Source organism: Carassius gibelio, chromosome B25 (genome assembly GCF_023724105.1).
Source record: "Carassius gibelio isolate Cgi1373 ecotype wild population from Czech Republic chromosome B25, carGib1.2-hapl.c, whole genome shotgun sequence".
Classification (NCBI taxonomy): Eukaryota; Metazoa; Chordata; class Actinopteri; order Cypriniformes; family Cyprinidae; genus Carassius; species Carassius gibelio.
Genome location: NC_068420.1, coordinates 8,697,579 through 8,719,505, shown reverse-complemented (window position 1 = coordinate 8,719,505; position 21,927 = coordinate 8,697,579). Strand labels below are relative to the sequence as shown.

The window sequence follows — 21,927 nt, the reverse complement described above, 5'->3', positions numbered from 1 at the left end:
GGAATAACAAAAACATTTTGCATTAAAATTATTTTCCTAATACAAATTTCTATATGTTCCCATAGAACAATATTCATGCAATATGCAGTACAACACTGGATAGTATGACTAGGAGACCAAAATGTGACCAATCTTCAACAATAATCTTAAAATAAATGTGGTCAAATATATTAATTCGAACTGGGTCTGTGATTTCACTCATGTGTCTTTACCTCACGGTCCTCAGTCAGTTGATTCAGGAGACGCTCCCAGTTCTCAGTGTCATAGTTCACTCAGTAATATCTGGTGACTTTCAGATTTCCAGTTGTCTTCATATCAGAGTGAAACCAAAGGAAACAGATCTAAAAAAAAAAATACAATACAATCTGCTTAGCTAGATTTGAAGATGAATCCTACTTGAATGAGAGATGGCCTCTGAATCCAGAAGGAAGTGCATCTGAGAGACCTGTCCTGTGGTAGTGTTGACAGTGACCACAGAAGCACGTCCTGATTTTGCCAAGTCCGATGTGTTCCTAGGTCAACATATTTTGTTGACCCTGGAACAACATTTTACTCCAAAAATATATTCTTAACCATATCCCTACACCTAAACCTAACCTTAACCATGAGTAATCCCTAAAATCAGAGGAAATGATAGATGAATGACACTGATGTACAAGCACCAAACACTGATTTTAAGCATAAACTTCACAAAATCTATAAACTGGTTCTTCAAATCTGATTGGTTAATCACAATGTTGTTCCAGGGTCGACAACGATGTTGTCCCAGGAACATGTCTCACTTGGTAAAATCAGGTTAGCGGACCAGCACAGAAAGCCCATCTGAAGAACCCAGCGGTCCATTGTTTCTTTGACACTCCAGACTTATCAACAGCCTAGAGGTGATAAATGAGAGAGAGAGAGAGTGATTAATCAACCACGAGATGGCAGTACTGACAAACGTTTTGAGTTAGTTTGGATTCCGGAGTAATTTGCATGTGAATATTAATCAAATTATTTGCGTGCTAATTATTAAAAGAAATGCCCTTTAAAAGATGTAAATAAAGGTTTAAAGCTGGTAAATATTATTTTAGTTAACCAACCATTGGCAGAAGCAGAAGTCCATTAAAAGTTCATTAGTTTGTGTAATATTACACTCACCACGTTCCAGTAACGTTATCTGGTTCAGCAAAGTTGAAGATATATTTCATTTAAAACCAAACTTCATTCCACCACTTTAGAGTCACAATTATTATTGTATTAAACATATTATTAGCATTTAAACCTATAATATCACATATTTTATTTATATAAATGCAAGGACCATGTGTGCCAGATATTGGACTATCATGGTGGCTGTTCTCTCTTTGTTTGCATCAGAGGAAATGACTGGATCATATGTAAGGTGTCCCTGTACGTCACCAACAGCCCCCAATTCTGCATCGCCCCAAGGTGAAAATCTGGCAATCTGGTCTTCAAGTTAGAGATTTTAAAAACCTAACATATTATTTTCCCCCAGGCAATGATCTTCAAAAGATGGTAAACCTACCTAATTTAGAGAGTGAATGTGGTCTTCGATGGCTTTCTTACGAGGCCATATTCATATCTGTTCAGAGCAAACATACTTTGGTCATATGGACCATGAGTAAATATGTTTTAAGGTACATTTTATGGTCAATAAATGTGTGATTTTTATCTTTTTATCTTTTTATATTTAAAGCAGCTCTACAGCTCATGGAAGATGAATGATGGTCGTACAAAAGTGTTATATGCTGATGTAACATTTGTGTAGTCACTGACAACCAGTGTCAATAGATAAGAGGACATGTTCTTTGTGGGTTCAAATGTTGTCACAGCAACAGGTTGTCCATCAAGAACAGTGTCCACTTTCTCTGAATAAATACAACAAGCTGTAAATTAGATTCTTTTTTTATTAGATATCGTTCTGTTTGTCTATCTATTTATATAAAATCAATCTAACTATAAAAAGTTTGTTTTTTTTGTCTGAATTTTTTCTACAGATGCTCTAGTTCCCTGATTTATTAAACCCAGGGTTCGCATTACAATATTTCACATAGTCATTGTGTGTTAAACTAAATAGTTTTTGGTAGAACTGACCGATTTCCATTCCATTCAACAGGGCCACGATTCCCCTGTTATGGATGAGAGTGATATAGAAAACCTTAATGCAGGCTCATCGAAACATGGAAAGATCTTGTGAGCATGTGTAGAATGCATCTGGCTTGTGGTTACTATCCTGGAGAGTAATTATTGTTACAGTATATCACAAATATAGTGCCAACGGATTTGGGGAAACTTTACATATTTTCAGCTGTCCATTTATCACTGTCCAAACAATGTTTACCTGATGACTTAATCTCCCACAAATTAAAAATCTTGTGGATATTATGTAGTGCCCAAACACACATAAATTAATTGCTTTATTGATCCAGGAAGTAATATTCCATGTTTATGACAGAACAAAGGTTAAACAGGCATAAAGCTGCCAAGAGATTTATCTAGCAAACATGTGAACCACTGAGACAAGCCAGTGAAAGAATCTGATAACCTGATAAGTTGAGGTGCACTAAGATAATATATTATAGCATGTGTCTTCCCTGACATGTGTATGCAGCCATTACTCTTTAGAGTAGAGTGTGACGCTGAGAATCGTGGGAAAAGCTCAGAAAAACAAGCATAAGATCATCTAATGTAATCCAAAATATTTTATTCATTGTAATTTTATGTTTGTATTAGATCTTAAGCCGTATTCTGAAATGAATAGGCTCCAGACCAATATTGAAATTATAAAAGAAATGTTGACAATAATTAAAAATTGCCTTTAGCCACCATCTGGATAACTTTGTGAGGTATTATCAGACATAATCACATTATAACTCATTAACAATTGACTTAAAAGTCCGGAAGATTCATGAAACAGCCTTGAATTCACAGCCTTGAGTTAGGCTTGTCTCAATCTTTTAGAGCTTTACAGAAATGACAAGTGACTGAAATGCAAGGTTATAAGTATAACCAATACAAACAATAAATTTGTTTACAAAACAAAAATCTAAGGGAAAACATATAATTATAACAAGGCATGCCTTAAAGAAAGATATTTGTATACTGTACATCATCATAGGAAGAAAGTAGCTCTGGAATATACTGGGATTCAACATTATCCATAATAAATAATAATTTATTTTAATGCTCATCTAGGCCCAAGCTAGACAATGTCCCAGTGCTCCTCTCCTCCTCAGAGCGAACAAACTACAGTATGTGCTTATTTTTTAGAGTTACAGTGGATTTCTAAACCATTCTAAGACTGCTTGTTGGTTCTTCTCGACCCATTTGATGTTGGCGGTAGTCCTCTCGATGGATTGCTGAATGGCTAAGGTTCCGGAACCAAAACCTATGTGAGCGTAGTCATCCCGGAACTGTATCAGCTGTGTTTTTAAAACAGGAAAGTAGATTTAAAAAAAATGTAAATACAAGTTTCAGCTATACAAGATGACAGTAAAAAATGTGTAAATAAAGCAGTCCTGGGGAAGATCACATACCTGTTGCAATTCAAATTCAGTTGAGAATCTCTTTGTGATGCCATTGATCAGATTGGAGAAAGAGAAAGATCCACCTCCATACCTAATGGAGAATAAAAGAAGTGGATATTATGTAGTTATGGAAAACTGCTATCTGTATTTTACATTTACATTTACATTTACATTTAATCATTTAGCAGACGCTTTTATCCAAAGCGACTTACAAATGAGAACAATAGAAGCAGTCAGGTCAACAAGAGAACAACAACAGAATTTTAAAGCAAACAATAACGCAGTCCCCTAAATTGTTTTCTTACTCATTGAAAATGTACTCCCAGTTGGCTCTAACAAAATCCCAGGCCAATGGTTGGCCGACCACATTGCTTGCAATGCTGACGATGGTAGAGGTGGCATCTTGTTTCCGAATTATATCTGGATCCAAAGTGTATTTGAGATACCTACAACATAAATCGAAGCACATGTGTTTAGCTAAATACAATGAGAACTGTATGTATTTGTCAGAATTAAGCTGCAGTGAGCTCACCTGTTCAGTAACCAAGGCTCGGTGGCACATGCCAATGCAGCTCTCAGTTTATCTTTTTCTGAAGCAATAGTGGCTTTTTCAAACATCTCCCAAGCAAAGTTCCACTCCTTCTCACCACCTGCAGCAATGGCACTGCAGTACACTGTGGACCTCAAGTTGGCCTTAATACTGAAGCAGTGAGAACATTTAAATGATAATTTATTCATTTAAGGTAATAAGCTTAAAATCTATAAAAGTACAAAAGTACTGAATTTATTTAAATGTACCGAGTGTCCAAAATGATTAAAACTGTTTGTTTACATTACATTACTAATAATATTCTTTTAAAACTAAGAATTAAATATTCTGCTTTAATGTACCTTTTAACTATGATGCACTCTCTAAGATGCACTCTAAAGATTTCTATTGAGTGAAACTCACGGGTTGACATTTGGATTTTCCATCCACTGTTTGAACCATGTTTTGACGAGAGTCGTACAGTTTTCATACCCAGTGCTGCAAGCAACTCTGAGTGCATTAACTTGATTATATCTGCAGATACAAAGACATCAATACAGTTGAGAGCAAATCTGAGCATTTATTGTAACAAATGTGTATTTACATGACTTACTGGTCAGTATGTCCTTGAGGCACATCCTCCCAATTTGTAAGCGTTGTGAAGTATTCAAACAAATTCTTCACTTGATTTCCAACGTATGTCTGCAAGGTATGAAATTAAATATTGTTAGAATTCAAGCTCAGCTGAGTTGACATTATGAAATATTTAGAGACAAACTTACTTGCATGGGGCCGTACACCTCTGTGCGATCAAACATGAGGTAAAAGTAGTCCAGGTTATCAAGAGCAGACTCCCACGGCATGTACTCCGTTTCAGAGTCGAGGAACAGTGTGGTTCTTAGAGCCAATGTTGTTTCAATAATTCCTGCTCTGTAAATGGGAAAGATGCTTTTTAGTATTTGGACTGACTGGAAATTACACTCAAAACTTTAAAGAAAGAAGTTCAGCTCTCACTTGGCCAGGTTAAAAGCATCATCAATTATCTGTGCCCGGTTAATAACTGGAATGCTCTAAATGAAATCCAAACGAAATCTAATTATTATGCTGAAAAACAATCCAAATCTTGCTGTAAGTATCTTCAACAATACTACCTGCTAATTTACTAAATGTAATTCTTCTTACCTGACTTGATGTCCTGAGAACAGTAAGTAGGCGTTGCCAGTTTTCATTATCATAGTTAACCCTGTAGTATCCTGTCACATTGATGTTGGCCAGAACCCACACATCACCACTAGTTTTCATCTGATCCATTTGAGCTTAATTGGAAATGTAGAACATAAATACATGGATTAGTTAAAGCAAATACAGTGTTGTCCTTTATTAGCATCGAATGATAATTTTGGAATATAATCACATGCAAATTTCACCAAAACATGTCATCATTTACTCATCATCATAGCTTTCTTTTCTCTGTGAAGCAAATTTAACAGAATGTCCATATTTGTTTAACTTGCTATCATATGCTTTCAAAAGATTTGGAATATAGTACAAGTATACAAAAATATGGACTACTTCTATTTAGCTATTTTGAAGCTTGACAGCTCCAGGTCATTGTATGAAATTGAACAATTTGGCCATTCTGCTAGACTTTTCCTTTGGCATTCCACATTAGAAACAAAGTTATAAGGATTCGGAACAACATGAATATGTAATGACAGAATTAAAATGTACATTACTGTCACTGTCATCTTAAAACTCACTAGTTTTCTCCAACAGCCAATATAGGGGTTCTGCTGCTTCTTTCTTTGTCCATGAAATTGGTACTAACCACTCATAACTGAAAAATAAAGAATATTTTCACATGGTTATTCCACATTGCTTAACAAACAGATAATTTATCAAGTAGGATATATGTAATAAATTGGTATGTCAAGAGAATTCATTCTAAATGCATGTTATTGATCTAATTATGGACAATTAATCTCTGCATATTTAATTACAAAAAGTATGTAATAATTTTTTTTATCAGAATGTTATCGCAATCTTCCAGAATTCTCTCTGATGATGTATACCAGACTTGTCCAATCATTTAGTCTGTTTTATCCCAACCCTTTTCTTACAATCAACTGTAATCTCCTATTTAGATTACAGTATCTGACTCCATCCAATCAGCAACCAATTTTTTTTTAAAGTATAATGTCACAATTTGGAAAAAAAGAAGACTTTAAAGTATCTAGGAAACTGCGCTGTAATTGAAATTGAAAAAAAGTAATAGGTGCTTTGTGATATATAGTTTTTTTGTTGTTGTTGTTGTTGTTGTTGTTATTCTTTTTTTGACATACTTAAATTCTGATGGCCTGTCTGGTTTAGTGTCAGGGTCCAGGAGGAAGTGCTCTTGTGTAATCTGGCCAGTTGCAGTGTTAATAGTGACCACAGGAAAGCCCATTTGAAGAACCCAGCGGTCCATAATCTCTTGCACAGATCTGGGAAGAGTGGTACCACTGCTGTCCACAGCCTACAACATTTCAGGTGTGAGCACATGTTTTCTGGCAACAAATCAGGTAATGACTTGACTGAATGGCATTGTTATTTGCAGCATACCCTTTGAAGATGCTCCCAAAGGTCTGTGTATACCGTGTTGCTGTATTTGAAATGATCCAGGTAAGTCTGTTGAAACAAATTGGATGTGAATATACAAAAGCATTGTCCATCACAAAAGCATTTTAGATTTGTATTTTACAGTACAACACAGAATTGTGTACAGAGGATTTTTACCCGGAGGCCTTGAGTAAACACTGTCTCAGTCAGGAAGTCAGATAACATCCTAAGTACAGATGCCCCCTAGAGGAATAAACTCCACATTATCAGACAAACCACATGTAGTCTGTATGTTGTTCGTTATTAGACATTATAGTCAACATAGAAATCAGTTTCCACGCTACCTTACTGTAGGAAATCGTATCAAACACTTCGCTAATTTGCTCTGGTCTTTGGATATCCTCTTCTTTAGACGACAAGGGGTGAGACGAGGCCAGTGCATCAATGGCAAAAACTCGGTGCACATCATTAAGAACGATCAAATCTTTCTGTGGGATAGGAATAATCAGTTATGATTTCATCTGCTCTTAGGGATAGCTTTTAAAATGTATCCTTTATTTCCCTGGCTCTTTCGTAAACACTTACAATGTTCCAACCCGGCTCAGCATCATCTGCACCAAGATATTCTACGTAAGACGCAAAACCTTCATTGAGCCACAGATCATTCCACCACCTGATAGTCACAAGGTTTCCAAACCACTGAAAAAGAAAGAGGATGGTGGTGAAAAGGTGAATTACAGGGGATGTACATTTTATAGTCGTGAAGTTGATAAAAGTAACGTCTATAAACCATTTCATATTCATAGATCAAATTGGAAAAATGGACTCCTGCATTATACCTGATGAGCAAGTTCATGGGCAATAATAGTAACAATTCTCTCTTTGTTTCCATTTGAGGATATTTCTTCATCATACAGTAGGCCCGTCTCTCTGTATGTAATTAAGCCCCAGTTTTCCATTGCTCCAGCGTTGAAGTCTGGCAGAGCAATTTGATCTGTGCAATATTTAGAGGAATGAGGGAAACGTCTAAAAACAGCTTAAAAGGTTTAAGTATCAAACAAGTCTTGCGTAAATTGTCATTTCGATAATATAACCAATGAATCGCCTCATAAATTATATGTCATATCATAGGATCTTACCTGATTTGGGCAGTGGATAGGGGACATTGTAATAGCCCTGAAAGAATCTGAGAATTTTTCCAGTCACACTGAGCGCATAATCCCCTTGTCCTGCATTTATGGCTTCTTGACGGGCAAAAATTCTAATCTGTTTCTATAAATTGCAATATGCTGTATTTTAGTATGAACACATGCTGTTTTTAAATCTTTGGTAAATTGTACAGGTTTCATTATTAAAGTTTTCCAGTTTTGTCTAAGGATCCTGTGAAAAGATCTATTACCTGCAGATCTTCAATTATTTCTTCAATGTAGATGAAATCGCTGACAATAAATGCCAACAAATATGTCGACATCACTTCTGTCGGTTCAAATGTTGTTCTGGTTACAAGAGTGTTATCTATGGTGACGTTAACCTCGTCTGAAAGTAAAAAAAAAAAAAAAAAACACTGACTGATGAAACATTGAACACCTGTGTTTCTTGAAATCAGTTTGAAGGAAAAAGAGCAAACTGATTTATCATAATTAAACTACTTTATCACAATTGTATTTTGTAGGGCAACCAAAGGCTATATTGCTGTTTTTAAGCATAAGAAATAAACACACAATCCAACTCTTATGTTATATAACTCTTACTGTCCTCTTCTGACTATATTGAATCAGATTTCCTAGAATGGTCCTCTCACATATATAGTGTAGGAAAGTCAGAATCATTCTAATCAATTGATTAATCTTGAACTTTGCTCTTTCATTCATATTTATCATTGAAATGTCTGATTTATTCTGGTGAATCAGTTCATATTGACAATTCATTTAAATTAACAGGTTCACAGAAATAATTTCCCCATACTGTGTATTATGTTTTGTCTAGGTTTTGTAAATTATAGCATTTCTGTTGTATTTAATATAATTTACCCATTCAAATTTGATTATATCACACAAATTGAGATTTATAAAGTCATGCGGTTCCCTTATATAACTTCAGCTACTTTTTGTTTTTAGCTGTTAATGTAGCTAACTACTTTTTTAAAGTTGCTACTTCACTGTAGTTTCACTTTTTCAAAGTATGATTAACTTGCAGCTTCGTAAGCTATACTTTCAAAGCAGTTACCCAACACTGCTCCTGTACAGAATAAAATGATAGTTTACCTTTCACAACACTATTGGAGAGGGCTACGGTTGCTGGATCATGGTAAAGAGTAATGTGGAATATCGCTTTCATTGCAGGTTCATCAAAGCAAGGGAATGCCTTCCTGGCATCTGTTGCCTGCATCTGAGTTGTGGCGACCACTCTAAAAATGAACAAAGAGATTTAACTATACATGTGAAGCCTGTTGTAGAATAGGTAGAACTGATAAGTCAAAGAAACGTCTTACTTTTTTACTCCATTCTCATAGTATTCACTTCGGTAGAAGCCTCCCAAGTCATTTGCAAGCTCGCCTACAAATTCTGTGTAGAGCTCGTAGCTTTCCCCCGCAGTTAATTCTTCTTTCAGATGAATCGCCATATACTGTGTTTTTGTGTGCATCACAATTGATTCAATGGTAGGAGCTGGTTTGCTTCCAAGTGCTGTCAAGGTGGGTTGCTGTGTCATGTTCAGCTTGTTGGAGTGAATGAGGATGAGGTTTGTCTTTTCCACACATCTGAAGACCACGCTGGACAGCCCTGTGAAGATGTAGAGTCCAGTTGCATCCGGCTGGAGCCGTGGCCACAGAGTGACATTGTAGGTTTGTGGACTAAGAGCCTGTGGAAGGCGCCACTGGTCCCATGGTTCATTGGATGGTTCTGTTGTTGGAACTGATGTTGTTATTGCACCTGTGGGTTTAACCTCATTTTCATTGTTCTTGGACTTCTCTTGGGAGTAGACCACAGAGAGTGCGATGATTGTGGCTAGCGCTCCAGCGGCTAACACAATCCCTGCTATCCCGACAGTTTTACTGATAAAGAAGCCCTTTCCCATGTTTCAGCAATGACAGGATGAGATGAGTGAAACTGACAACTGCACAAGGTTTTATTTAAGACATGGGAAGATTCTCCTCCCACATGAATTAATGGTTCATCCATTAACACATCAGAGCTCAAGTGTACAAAAGGGCATCTAGAACCTTAGGGTTTCAGAGAGTCATTGATACCTGTGTTATCCAAATGTGTTAAGGCCACATGTTCTGTTTTGAAGATACAATTAAGGAACTATGGGAAGAAGGCAGGTTGGCATTGTTATGATCTGGGCAATATTCTGCTGGGAAATCTTGTGGATGTTGAATTTGGTTGCTATTTACATACAACCCACTTAAGATTGTTGCAGTCCACATACACCCCAATGGCTTTCCCTGATGGAAGTAGGCTTATTCAGAAAGATAATGCACCCTGGCACAATGCAACATTTGCTCAGGAATGGTTTGAAGAAAAGAACAAAAATTCCAAGGTGTTGCATTTCCTTCCAAATTTCTAAAATCATAATCTGTGATGTTCTGGCCCTATAGTTTAGCTAAATCACCTTAAGTAGGAACAAAGGACAGGGTTAGTAACAAATAATCTTGTAAAAATACCACTCTTTGTGGTCATCAAGCTGGACTTTGAAATTCGATATGTCAAAACTAAAATAAAAGATGAAAGTAATACAATTATTTGGCCTTTGGAATATGTGTATTTTTTATGGCGGAACATTGTACCAATGTAAAAGATGAAAAAAGTACCAATGAGGAACATTGTACCAATGTAAAAGATGAAAAAAGTACCAATGTAAAAGATGACCAATCTAAAATAAAAGATGAAAGTAATACAATTATTTGGCCTTTGGAATATGTGTATTTTTTATGGCGGAACATTGGAACATTGTAGGGATGACGTTTATAATTTAGATTATTATCTCTCAAAATAGCCAATAAGACAAGATGGACAATTCATTTGAAAATACATTGGTGTAATGATTATCAGTCTTTACAGTATCGCACCCTCATCATATTAACTCATAACAGCTATAAATGAGGGGTTCAACAAAGTCACCAGACTCCATAAAACTCACCTTGGCAATCTCAAAGATTGTATATTATCAGTTTTTATTTGCCGTGTCATAAATTATTTTTAACAGGACAATATATTATTTTAATTTCCTGAATACTATAAATGTTTCATTTATCTTTTTTTTATTATTAAATAAAATGAAACCTTGCTATTAAATATTTAGCATCTTTAAAGTCAAAAGAGATGGAGTTGATGACTTCAGATGTCATCTGGTGGTCCTTGACCTTTGATAGAGCTCTATCTTCAACGATAACATAGTATCAGAGATTACTAGATATGCTATCTTTTTTTTTTTGTGCAACCATGATTTGTGAAAAATTTGCTGACATACTGTCACATATGAAACAGATCTTGCCCTATTATTGTTGTCGTTTTCTGAGGCAGTAAGTTCACAAAATTATATTCTACAATTAGAACTGAAGATGTTGCAGATTCTTTGTGACAATAATTTGTTGAATATTTAAAATTAAGGGGTGGTTTCCCTGAAAAAGATTAAGCCTATATTCCTAGACTAAAATAATCTGTACAATTATCTAACAATAATCTGTTTTTTTCTGTCATGGTTTTAAATAGTCTAGACTTAATAGTCCGTAATTTAATATGTAGAGGCTGAAATTAAACCTGACAATCTTTTTTTGCACATCAAAACTATATTATTTGTTTTTTTCTCATTGTGATGGATGATTAAGGCTTAATCCCAATTCTATTTTATACCCTTTCCCCTTCCCCTTCCCCTACCGCTCCACCTACCAAGGGGTAGGTGGTGAAAATATTCCACTAAGAATTGGGACACCACTACTATGTCGCTTTATTCCTTGTCACACAAAGATCCAAAAACAAGGCAAGGGCAGAAACACAAGGTAATCCTCAAGGTTTTTCACAAAGCAAACTCCAAGAAAACAATGAAACAGAAAAACAAAATGTAACAAGCTCAATAATGCAGCAACAAAAGTCAAAGTGAGCATGGTATACATAGTGGTAAGTTAATGGGTAAATGACCAACAGCTGATGATAATCAGTAATGAAAAGACAGAGAATCTGAAGACTCCATGACTGGAGCAGGCTCTGTGTCAGGCTCCTGGGCCAACGTAGAAGGAAGCTTAAGTGAGACCGGCATGGCAAGGAGTTTGGCTGGTGCTGGCAAAGCAAAGAGCCTGGGTTGAGCCGGCAGGGCAAGGATCATAGGTGAGACAAAGAGAGTGGGCTGCTCAGTAACCTCTGGGACCTCCAGAGGTGGGTCCTCCAAGACCACCTGACTTGGGACCACCCAAGACCGAACCTCTATTGAGTGTGAAAGCAGACCAACACTGTGGGCAGCGCCGGGAACAATCGCCCTCGGGCTCGGACCGCAGCAAATGAGCCCAGTGTAAAAGCCCTCTAAGTCTTCAAGTTCTTTTATTTGTGTTATTTTGGCTCATATTTAATATCTGACATCATATTTATCTCAACAAATTAGAATATGGTGACATGCCAATCAGCTAATCAAATCAAAACACCTGCAAAGGTTTCCTGAGCCTTCAAAATGGTCTCTCAGTTTGGTTTAGGCTACACAATCATTGGGAAGACTGTTAATCTTAACAGTTGTCCAGAAGGCAATCATTGACACCCTTCACAAGGAGGGTAAGCCACAAACATTCATTGCCAAAGAAGCTGGCTGTTCACAGAGTGCTGTAGCCAAGCATGCTAACAGAAAGTTGACTGAAAGGAAAAGGTGTGGAAGAAAAAGACACACAACCAACCGAGAGAACCACAGCCTTCAATTCAAGAATTTGAGAGAACTTCACAATGAATAGACTGATGCTGGGGTCAAGGTATACAGACATGTCAAGGAATTTGGATACAGTTGTTGTATTCATCTTGTTAAGCCTCTCTTGAACCACAAACAAGGTCAGAGGTGTCTTACCTGGGCTAAGGAGAAGAAGAACTGGACAGTTGCCCAGTGGTCCAAAGTCCTCTTTTCAGATGAGAGCAAGTTTTGTATTTTATTTGGAAACCAAGGTCCTATAGTCTGGAGGAAGGGTGGAGAAGTTGCTTGAAGTCCAGTGTTAAGATTCAAGAGTCTGTGATGATTTGGGGTGCAATGTCATCTGCTGCTGTTGGTCGATTGTGTTAAAAAAAAAAAAAAGTCACTGTACCCATTTACCAAGAAATTTTGGAGCACTCCATGCTTCCATATACTGACCAGCTTTTTGAAGATGCTGATTTCATTTTCCAGCAGGATTTGGCAACTGCCCACACTGCCAAAAGCACCAAAAGTTGGTTAAATGACTACTGTGTTGGTGTGCTTCACCGGCAAGCAAACTCACCAGACCTGAATTCTCTATGGGGTATTGTCAAAAGGAAAATCAGAGACCAAAAAATGCAGATGAGCTCAAGGCCACTGTCAAAGAAACCTGGGATTCCAGACCACCTCAGCAGTGCCACAAGCTGATCACCTCCATGTCACACCAAATTGAGGCAGTAATAAAAGCAAACCCCTACCAAGTATTGAATACATGTACAGTAAAAGAACATACTTTCCGGAAGGCCAACAATTCAACAATCAAAAGAACCAAAGATTTAAAATACTTCAGTCTGTATGCACTGAATTTATTTAGTACACGAGTTTCACAATTTGAGTAGAATTACTGAAATAAACTTTTCCACCACATTCTAATTTATTGAGATGCACCTGGATAGGCCATTTTCTATGCAATTAAAGATGTAATTTATTTAGTGAACTTTCCTGGTGATAATTTGGCCAGGTTAATCATTGTCAAACTGTTCTCAAAGCCCTATTACCTGAAAAACTTCATGACATGTATGGAAAGAAAGAACGATATGTCAACACATCTTACCACTGGAACCATTTAGAAACTCGAGAATAGTTCTAAATTAAACATTACAAACACATTTAACATTTCAGTTAATCAGAATTAATTTGTGTTAAAAAAAACTATTTTTCATTCTTAAAATCAAATTTTAAGCAATGATATAGTCATCCATTTCATAATTCAGCCAAATGTGTTTACTGATGATGAGTCCCAGATAATCTGATCTTGCCAAAAAATGATCAATCATATAATCACTTATGGTGGTGAGGTGATTTAGATCTTTCCCTTGTAGTATTTCCTCTTTCAATGTATAAAATCCTATATAACCCATAATGCCCTGTGATGTCGTCCAATATTAATGTGCCAGGTAAATTAGGAATTAGTGTTTGTCATTTAATATAAGGTAGAAGCCTACTTAAAGAGTGAGAGCCTTTAGAAAACAATAACCAATAATGGGGGGGTGGGTAAATCTTAGCAGTGATTAAAGCATGGACTATTCAACTGCCAGTGAAGAGTAGATGCATACCCCATGCCCATAGATCTGGAGTCGAGGACAGAGCTTGGTGTTGTAGTAGTCTGGAACCAGAGTGTCTGGTAGATGATACTCGTTCCAGGGCTCAGCAGGAACTTCTGTAGAAGGAAGGAGTTGAATGGTCCAACCCAACAATGGTAGCCAATGATGTCATCCCTAGAAAAGTGCATCCAACTCACATTGCAATCAAATTTATTTTCTCCTCCAAAGGGTATAACGACTTGTCAGCATCACAGCTATGTCACAGTAAACATGTCAGCATCACAGCTATGAAATCATCACTAATTTTAATGTTCACTAATGAACACTAATTTTCTGTTCCAGACCAAGATTGAAATTCTAAAAAAAAATGCTGACAGTAAATCGCTGTTGGCAACCATCTGGAAAACTTTGTGAGGTATTAATTAGATATCATCACCTTATGATTAGCTAACAAATGACTCTTATAAATGGGTTCCTTTTTATAAGCTATTAGTATATAAGTTTCACGAAACACCCTTAAATTCACATGAGAGGTAGAAGTTCATCTCAGTCTGTCAATCATTTAGGGCTGTTACAGATTCGAGAACTGACTTCCACACTGAACCGCGAGTCATTTGTCATGTCATGTCTGATATGACATTCTGATTATGACAACAATGTTCAAATGAAAACATTTAATTAAAGACACAAATTCACAATATCAAAATAATGGTTTAATAGTATAGAATAATAGTAATTGTTAATGTTTACTATCTCTATACCGCAAAATAGCACAAAAGTTGAAAATTGTTTAAAAAAAATAAAAATTAATTAATGTATTGATGTTTTTGATTTCAAATATCCAAATAATAAATGACAAAGATTTCTGTAATATTTGCATATTCAATTCTGTTTCACTCTGCAAAGGTGTTTTATCATCTTACAATTATAAAAACAATTTAAAGGGAAAACAGACAATTATACCAAGGCACACCTTAAATAGAGATATTTGCATGTTGTATACATCATCATAGAAAGAAAGCAGCTCTGGAAAATATTGAGATTTAGAACATCATCAATTATAAATAAGCATTTCCTTTAATGCTCATCTACTGTAGGCCCAAGCTAAAAAATGTCCCAGTGCTCCTCTCCTCCTCAGAGCAAACAAACTACAGTATGTGCTTATTTTTTAGAGTTACAGTGGATTTCTAAACCACTCTAAGACTGCTTGTTGGTTCTTCTCGACCCATTTGATGTTGGCGGTAGTCCTCTCGATGGATTGCTGAATGGCTAAGGTTCCGGAACCAAAACCTATGTGAGCGTAGTCATCCCTGAACTGTATCAGCTGTGTTTTTAAAACAGGAAAGTAGATTAAGAAAGATTTAAATTCAAGGATCTGCTACAAGATACCAGTCAAATAAATATAGCAGTTATTGGGAAGATCACATACCTGTTCCAATTCAAATGGAGTTGAGAATCTGTTTGTGACCCCAATGATCAGATTGGGGAATATGTAAGATTTACCACCATACCTAATTGTAAAATAAAAGAAGTGAATATGTAGCTATAGAGAACTGCTATCTGCATTGTTAATCAAATCGAGTACCCCAGTATTTTTCCTTACTCATTGAAAATGTACTCCCAGTTGGCTCTAACAAAATCCCAGGCCAATGGTTGACCGACCACATTGCTGGCAATGCTGACGATGGTAGAGGTGGCATCTTGTTTCCGGATTTTTTCTGGATCCAAAGTGTATTTGAGATACCTACAACATAAATCGAAGCACATGTGTTTAGCTAAATACAATGAGAACTGTATGTATGTGTCAGCATCTATCTGCAGTGAGCTCACCTGTTCAGTAACCAGGGCTCGGTGGCACATGCCAATGCAGCTCTCAGTTTATCTTTTTCTGAAGCAATAGTGGCTTTTCCAAACATCTCCCAAGCAAAGTTCCACTCCTTCTCACCACCTGCAGCAATGGCACTGCAGTACACTGTGGACCTCAAGTTGGCCTTAATACTGAAGCAGTGGAAAAATAAAAAAATACAGTTAAATGGTAATCAATTGAAGGGATTGTTCACATAAAAATTAGAATTCTGTCATTAATTACTACTGCTGTTCCAAACTTGTAAGACCTTTATTCATCTTCGGAATGCAAATTCAATTCGAAATCAGTGGTTCAACCCTAATGTAATTAAGTTATGAGAGTACTTTTTGTGTGCAAAGAAAACAAAAATAAAGAAAATTCTTTGTATAATTACAGTTGTACCACTGATGTCAAATGGACTGTTTTACCGATGTCCTTACTACTTTTCTGGGTGTAGGAACATTTCCATTCCATTGCTGTCTATGCAGCGTCAGCTCTCGGATTTAATAAAAAAAAAACGTCTTAAAGGTGGAATAGGTGATTGTCTTTAGGAACATTTTGTGTTATGCTGGTTGAAAGTCTTTTCACATTCCGAGAACAGTCATTAAGTTTAGTGGTCAAAATGTATTTATCTGTAGTTATATATTCTTTGGAAGGCATAAGACCAATAAATTTTCATCCAATCAAAACGTTCATTCCGAGGTTGGGCAAACTGACAAGGAGGCTGAAGACTGCAGCCACTAGCGTCAGATGCAAGATCTCCTACTGCACCTTTTCATTTTAATCTGGAGATGAATGAAGGTCTTACTGGTTTGGAACAGCATGAAGGTGAGTAATTAACAACAGAATTTTCATTTTTGGGTGAAATATCCTTTTAATTTAAGGTATAAGCTTACAATTAAATAGTCTGCATCAATATACATTTTAACTGTGATCCACTCAGGAAACATCATCATCAGATACTCTGTAAGATTTCTATTGAGTGAAACTCACGGGTTGACATTTGGATTTTCCATCCACTGTTTGAACCATGTTTTTACGAGAGTGGTACAGGCTTCAAGACCAGTGCTGCAAGCAACTCTGAGTGCATTAACTTGATTATATCTGCAGATATAAAGATATTCAATGAATAGATGCTTGAGAGCAAATCTGAGCAGTTATTTTTACTATATATTTACATGACTTACTGGTCAGTATGTCCCGGAGGCACATCCTCCCAATTTGTAAGCGTTGTGAAGTATTCAAACAAATATTTCACTTGATTTCCAATGTATTTCTGCAGGTATGAAACAATGTGATGTTAGAATTCAAGCTCAGCTGAGTTGACATTATGAAATATTTAGAGACAAACTTACTTGCATGGGGCCGTACACCTCTGTGCGATCAAACATGAGGTAAAAGTAGTCCAGGTTATCAAGAGCAGACTCCCACGGCATGTACTCCGTTTCAGAGTCGAGGAACAGTGTGGTTCTTAGAGCCACTGTTGTTTCAATAATTCCCGCTCTGTAAAGGAAAACGATGCTTATAGTTTTTGGAATGACTGGACCATAGCCTCATAACTTAACAAAGAAAGAAGTTCAGATCTCACTTGGCCAGGTTAAATGCATCGTCAATTATCTGTGCCCGGTTAATAACTGGAATGCTCTAAATGAAATCAAATAATAATCATAAAAAATTACTGCCAATTATAATACTGAATGAGAAGAAATCCAAACAATCCAAATCTGTTTTAATGTAATAATTTTTCATACCTGACTTGAAGTCTGGAGAACATTAAGTAGACGTTGCCAGTTTTCATTATCATAGTTAACCCTGTAGTATCCTGTCACATTAATGTTGGCCAGAACCCACTCATCACCACTAGTTTTCATCTGATCCGATAAGTCTAAATTAGAAAAGTAGAGCCGAAATACATAGATTTGTTAAAACAAAAACAGTTTTACCCTTTATTGACATCCAATGAGAAATTGTGAATATATTTACAAACAAAGTTCACTAAAACATGAAAAAGCTGTCATCATTAATTCATCATAATTGGTTCTGTGGAACATAAAAAAGACGTTTAACAGAATTTTTTTTTAACAGTTATCATATGCTTTCAGAAGATCTCAAATAAACTATAGAAATATTATGGACTACTTTTATTTTGCTTTATTCTTTGGAGTTCCACATAAGAAACAAAGTCATAAGGAGTTGGAACAACATGAATGTGAATATGTAATGACAGTATTTTTGGATGACCTATCACTTCCACTGTAAATATAATTGTGAATGTTACTGTCACTGTCATATTTGAACTCACCAGTTTTCTGTAGAAGCCAGTGTATATTTTGTTCAGTTTCTTTTTTTGTCCATGAAATTGGTACAAACCACTCATAACTGGAAAAAAATATATAATAATATTGTGATTAATTCCACAAGTTGGATATATGTAATGAATTGGTATGAAAAAAGGAAATCAGTCTAAATATATGTTATTGATCTAATTGTGAACGATTCATCTGTCCATATATTTCATTCCGGTGATACTCCAAACTTCTCTCCGGTGATGTATGCCAGACTTTTCCAATCATTTAGTCTGTTTAACCCTGCCCCTTCCTTACAACTGATTGCAATCTCACAATAAGAAAATCTGCCTCCGTCCAATCGACAACTGAAAATACTTCAGTTTCATATCTAGTAAACTGCTTTGATTGAAATCAGTAATAGGAGATAAATAGTTGTTGTGTTTTCTTCTTCAGATTTTTTTTTTTGACATACTTAAATTCTGATGGCCTGTCTGGTTTAGTGTCAGGGTCCAGGAGGAAGTGCTCTTGTGTAATCTGGCCAGTTGCAGTGTTAATAGTGACCACAGGAAAGCCCATTTGAAGAACCCAGCGGTCCATAATCTCTTGCACAGATCTGGGAAGAGTGGTACCACTGCTGTCCACAGCCTACAACATTTCAGAAATGAGCACATGTGTTTTGTGGCGACAAATCATATTCGGTTACTAACGGAACTTCGGTTCCCTGTGATACAGCAACAAATACTGCATCTCATTAAGATACTATGAGGAAAAACTCCTTTTCATCAGATTACTGAAGCCTTTTAATAACGCTGTGTAATTACATGACCATGGGTCCATGTAGTGAAATAAAAGCGCACCGAGCCATAGATTAATTTTTAATTCACTGCACGAACCAATGGCCTACGTCATTGAAAAGGCTTCCAGCAACTGAGAAAAAGCGTTATTCCCATAGCATCTTAAGCAGATGCAGTACGAGTGAATTATCGACAGGGAACAGGTAATGTCATGGTTGAACAGTCTAGTTTAATTGCAACATACCTTTTGAAGATGCTCCCAAAGGTCTGTGTATACCGTGTTGCTGAATTTGAAATGATCCAGATAAGTCTGTTTTGTACAGACAGAATTGTAGGTCAAATTGTTGTGAATGTACATAAACCTCCTCGATAGCAAAAGCATATTAAATTTTTACTGTACAGAACAACAAGGAACAGTGTACAAAGGGTTTTTACCTGGAGACCTTGAGTAAACACTTTCTCAGTCAGGAAAGTGGATAACATCCTAAGTACAGATGCCCCCTAGAGAAATATACTCCGAATTACCAGACAAACCACATGTATTCTGTATGTTCTTCATTATTAAGAATTATAGTCAAATTAGAAAACAACTCCCATACTACCTTACTGTAAGAAATCATATCAAACATTTCACTAATTTGCTCTGGTCTTTGGATCTCCTCTTCTTTAGACAGCAGAGGGTGAGACGAGGCCAGTGCATCTATTGCAAAAACTTTGTGCACATCATTCAGAACGATCAAATCTTTCTGTGGGACAGAAACAGAGTCAGTAATGATTTCATCTGCTCTTAGTGATACCTTTTTGCATTTACCATTTATTGCTCTGGCTTTTTCTTCAGACACTTACAATGTTCCAATCCGGCTCAGCTTCATCTGCCCCAAGATATTCTACATAAGTTGCAAAACCTTCATTGAGCCACAGATCATTCCACCACCTGACAGTCACAAGGTTTCCAAACCACTGAAAAAGGTAGTGAATAGATTAATTACAGGGGTTGTAAACTGTACTGTTGTGAGGTTGATGAAAATAAAGTTTCAAATGATAAAAAACAACTCCTGCATTATACCTGATGAGCAAGTTCATGGGAGATAACAGTAATGATTCTCTCTTTGTTTTCATTTGAGGATATTTCTTCATCGTACAGTAGGGCCGTCTCTCTGTATGTGATTAAGCCCCAGTTTTCCATTGCTCCAGTGTTGAAGTCTGGCAGAGCAATTTGATCTGTGCAATATTTTGAGATATTAACTTCTAAAATGGCTTAACCCAAAGGTTTAACCCAAATATCACTTAAATTGGCATTTTGATATAAAAAAATTTAATTGCCTGGTCTTATCATGGGTTCTTACCTGATTTGGGCAGTGGATAGGGGACATTGTAATACTTCTCGAACAATTTGAGAATCGGTCCAGTCACACTGAGCGCATACTCCCCTTGTCCTGCATTTATGGCTTCTTGACGGGCAAAAATTCTGATCTGCATAAATTACAGTATGTTTTAGTAGATGAACACATGATGTTTTCTAATCTTCACTAAATTAGGTAGGGCAGAGAGCAGTATGTTTCATTTTTAAACTGGTGGAATTTAAGATAAGATAAGTTACCTGCAGATCATCCATGTTTTGTTCAATGAAGACGAAATCGCTGACAATAAATGCCAACAAATATGTCGACATCACTTCTGTCGGTGCAAATGTTGTTCTGGTTACAAGAGTGTCATCCACGGTGATGTTAACCTCGTCTGAAAGTCAAAAAGAGACACTGACTGATGAAACAAGTTTAACCTTTTCAAATTATGATTAATTTGTTGCTTAGTAAGCTACACTTTTTCCAAGCAGTTACCCAACACTGCTCCTGTACAGAATAAAATGATAGTTTACCTTTCACAACACTATTGGAGAGGGCTACGGTTGCTGGATCATGGTAAAGAGTAATGTGGAATAGCTTTCATTGCAGGTTCATCAAAGCAAGGGAATGCCTTCCTGGCATCTGTTGCCTGCATCTGAGTTGTGGCGACCACTCTAAAAATGAACAAGGAGATTTAACTATACATGTGAAGCCTGTTGTAGAATAGGTAGAACTGACAAGTCAAAGAAACATCTTACTTCTTTACTCCATTCTCATAGTATTCACTTCGGTAGAAGCCTCCCAAGTCATCCGAAAGCTCTCCTAAAAATTCTGTGTAGAGCTCGTAGCTTTCCCCAGCAGTTAATTCTTCTTTCAGATGAATCGCCATATACTGTGTTTTTGTGTGCATCACAACTGATTCGATGGTAGGAGCTGGTTTGCTTCCAAGTCCAAGCAAGGTGGGATGCTTTGTCATGTTCAGCTTGTTGGAGTGAATGAGGATGAGGTTTGTCTTTTCCACACATCTGAAGACCACGCTGGACAGCCCTGTGAAGATGTAGAGTCCAGTTGCATCCGGCTGGAGCCGTGGCCACAGAGTGACATTGTAGGTTTGTGGACTAAGAGTCTGTGGAAGGCGCCACTGGTCCCATGGTTCATTGGATGGTGCCATTGTTGGATCTGTGAATTTACCCTCATTGTTCTTGGACTTCTCTTGGGAGTAGACCACCGGGAGAGCTGTGATTGTGGCTAGCGCTCCAGCGGCTAACACAATCCCTACTATCCCAAAAGTTTTACTGATGTAGAAACCCTTCCCCATGTTACATCAATGAAAGGATTAGATGAGTGAAACTGACATCTGCACAACGTTTTATTTAAGGCTTGGGAGGATTCTCCTCCCACATGAATTAATGGTTCATCAATTAACACAGCACAGCTATAGTGTAGGCCTCTTCTCTCTGCTTGCAGGAAAAATCTGCTGCTAATGTCTTAGTGCCAGATACAGGACACGTACAGAGGCAGGTGGTTTTAATG

General features: G+C 36.8%; 1 protein-coding gene and 1 pseudogene across 1 annotated transcript; both read right to left on the bottom strand.

Annotated features, from left to right (window-relative positions):
- Positions 1 to 3,027: 3,027 nt before the first annotated feature.
- Positions 3,028 to 9,732, bottom strand: LOC128014468 (aminopeptidase N-like). Its single transcript, XM_052598062.1, has 20 exons — positions 9,149 to 9,732; positions 8,922 to 9,064; positions 8,057 to 8,193; positions 7,797 to 7,923; positions 7,497 to 7,651; positions 7,243 to 7,356; positions 7,002 to 7,145; positions 6,835 to 6,900; positions 6,661 to 6,726; positions 6,402 to 6,574; positions 5,820 to 5,896; positions 5,242 to 5,375; positions 5,074 to 5,129; positions 4,842 to 4,989; positions 4,673 to 4,761; positions 4,483 to 4,593; positions 4,063 to 4,230; positions 3,836 to 3,976; positions 3,540 to 3,621; positions 3,028 to 3,425 (listed from the first exon to the last, which is right to left on the bottom strand). The coding sequence occupies exons 1-20, from the start codon at positions 9,730 to 9,732 to the stop codon at positions 3,276 to 3,278; spliced, it is 2,865 nt and encodes a 954-aa protein (XP_052454022.1). The 3' UTR covers positions 3,028 to 3,275.
- Positions 9,733 to 15,112: 5,380 nt separating this feature from the next.
- On the bottom strand, positions 15,113 to 21,747 carry LOC128014465 (aminopeptidase N-like; annotated as a pseudogene).
- Positions 21,748 to 21,927: the final 180 nt, after the last annotated feature.